General features: G+C 48.6%; 1 protein-coding gene across 1 annotated transcript; it reads left to right on the top strand.

Annotated features, from left to right (window-relative positions):
* The first annotated feature begins 220 nt into the window (after positions 1 to 220).
* Positions 221 to 1085, top strand: LOC101298019 (dehydration-responsive element-binding protein 1F-like). The gene has a single exon (XM_004298723.1). The coding sequence runs from the start codon at positions 315 to 317 to the stop codon at positions 1083 to 1085; it is 771 nt and encodes a 256-aa protein (XP_004298771.1). The 5' UTR covers positions 221 to 314.
* The last annotated feature ends 948 nt before the right edge of the window (positions 1086 to 2033 follow it).

Genomic DNA, 2033 nt, shown 5'->3' with positions numbered 1-2033 from the left:
ATTACAGAGAGGCACATCCTCTCCCCCGTATGAACTGCCACCTGTCCCTCTTCTTCCACACCAGAAGTTCTCTCTCTCGGTGATGCAACTTTCGAAACTTAGCCCGATAACCGCCACCTGTCCACGCTCACTATACGTGTGGTCGTGTCCACCGGTCCCACAATCCAAATGTATATAAACCCCTCCCACTCTTCATTTTAGTTTCATAGTCTGACCCTCAAAAACACAGTCTACTCAGCAACGTAGCACTCCTCGATCTCCTTCTACTCTCAGCCAAGAGAAAATACCACTAGCCAGGTCGATCTCGACTTCAGATGAATAGCTCCACTTCCCAGCAGCAGCTCTCCGACTCCAACCTGCAGCAGCAGCCCCTCGACTCCTCCTCCTCCATCGACAAGCCGGAATCCTCCTCCTTCTCCGACGCCAGCGTCACCAACCGCCGCTCAGCTCACTCCGACGAGGAAGTCATTTTGGCTTCCAGCCGGCCCAAGAAGCGCGCCGGGAGGCGAGTGTTCAAGGAGACTCGCCACCCGGTGTACCGCGGCGTGCGGCGGAGGAACAACAACAAATGGGTGTGCGAGGTGAGGGAGCCAAACAAGAAGACCAGGATCTGGCTCGGCACGTACCCGACGGCCGAGATGGCCGCTCGGGCTCATGACGTGGCGGCATTGGCGCTTCGCGGGAAGCAAGCGTGCCTGAATTTCGCGGACTCGGCGTGGCGCTTGCCGGTCCCGGCTTCTAAGGACCAGCTCGACATTCGCCGAGCCGCCGCCGAGGCTGCTGAGACGTTCCGGCCTCAGGAGTTCGGCGGCGTCTCGAGCAGCTGCGAGGACGATTACTATCAGGAAAGTAATAATGAAGCGGATCAGGAAGTCGCCAAGATATCATTAGACTCGGCGGAGAAGAAGAACGAAGGGTTCTACGAGGACGAAGAGGCCGTCTTCGACATGCCGAGGTTGCTGACTAGCATGGCGGAGGGTTTACTGCTATCTCCACCTCGTCATTACATGGACAGCATCAACTGGGGCGACGCCGATGACGTGGAAAGCGAGCCGAATTTCAGCCTCTGGAGCTACTCCGTATGAGTGGCTGTGCGAGGTTGTGTAAAACTAGCAGTCACTAAGACACCACGTGTCCAGTCGTGAAGATGGACAGGTGCCCTCTTTGCTTTGTTTTATTGTATCCTTCTTACTTGTCGAAGATATTTTTGCGGGTTTTTTTTCCACTTGGCGCGTGATATCATATTGTTTGATTGTTTAATTCGGATTTATGTACAAACATTTCTAAATCTGAACTATTCTTTTCCCCCTTTTGGTATTTTTTTTCGGATTTTGCCGTTTATAGTAGTGATCCATGATGACGTGGGTGTTTAATCATGGACGATTCTAGTCAGATATTTTGGCTAGATATTTACAAGCGGGATATTCTGGGTTTAGATAGATTCTGTTATCTAGTGTGTGATTCGTCGGGGTTTGGACATGTGGTCGTAGTTGGCTCTAGCAAGTTCGTTAAAACTGTTGGTGGTTTTGCCTTTTTTTTGTTTGGGCAAATGGTGGTTTTGCCTCTTGAGGGAGTCAGAGGGGTTTTTTTGGTCTTTCTAGACTTTTTGAGTTTTTGTTTTGTGCTATTTTGGGTTATCCACTTAACTCGTTCTGGGTCCTACTTCTACTTGAAGGAAGCATCTCGGCCTATCTTTGGATGACGGGGGCGGCTAAAAGCCCAAAACGATAAGATGGGATCGAAAGAGGATAATAATATTGGACCTGACGCGCATAGCACGAGGCCCGTACGCTCAATTGAGGAAGTCTCGAGGAAATATTGTTTCTAGTAGTTTTGATGACGTGGGTTTTCTTCTTTAATCTTCACAATAATTTTTTTTTTTAAGAAAAAAAAAAAGTAAAGTTATCTTCACACTTAGCTCTTTGTAGACATTTTTTCGCTGTTTTTTGCTATTTTGGGTTTATCCATTGACCTTCTTTCTGTGCTTTTACCTGGAGAAAACTAGCAATATTGTCACTTTGATATAGATAGGT

Source organism: Fragaria vesca, linkage group LG5 (assembly GCF_000184155.1).
Source record: "Fragaria vesca subsp. vesca linkage group LG5, FraVesHawaii_1.0, whole genome shotgun sequence".
In the NCBI taxonomy this organism is placed as follows: domain Eukaryota; kingdom Viridiplantae; phylum Streptophyta; class Magnoliopsida; order Rosales; family Rosaceae; genus Fragaria; species Fragaria vesca.
This window is presented reverse-complemented; position numbering and strand designations above follow the sequence as displayed.

Coding starts and splice junctions, on each gene's coding strand:
- LOC101298019 (XM_004298723.1), top strand. CDS start 315: ATGAATAGCTCCACTTCCCAGCAGCAGCTCTCCGACTCCAACCTGCAG.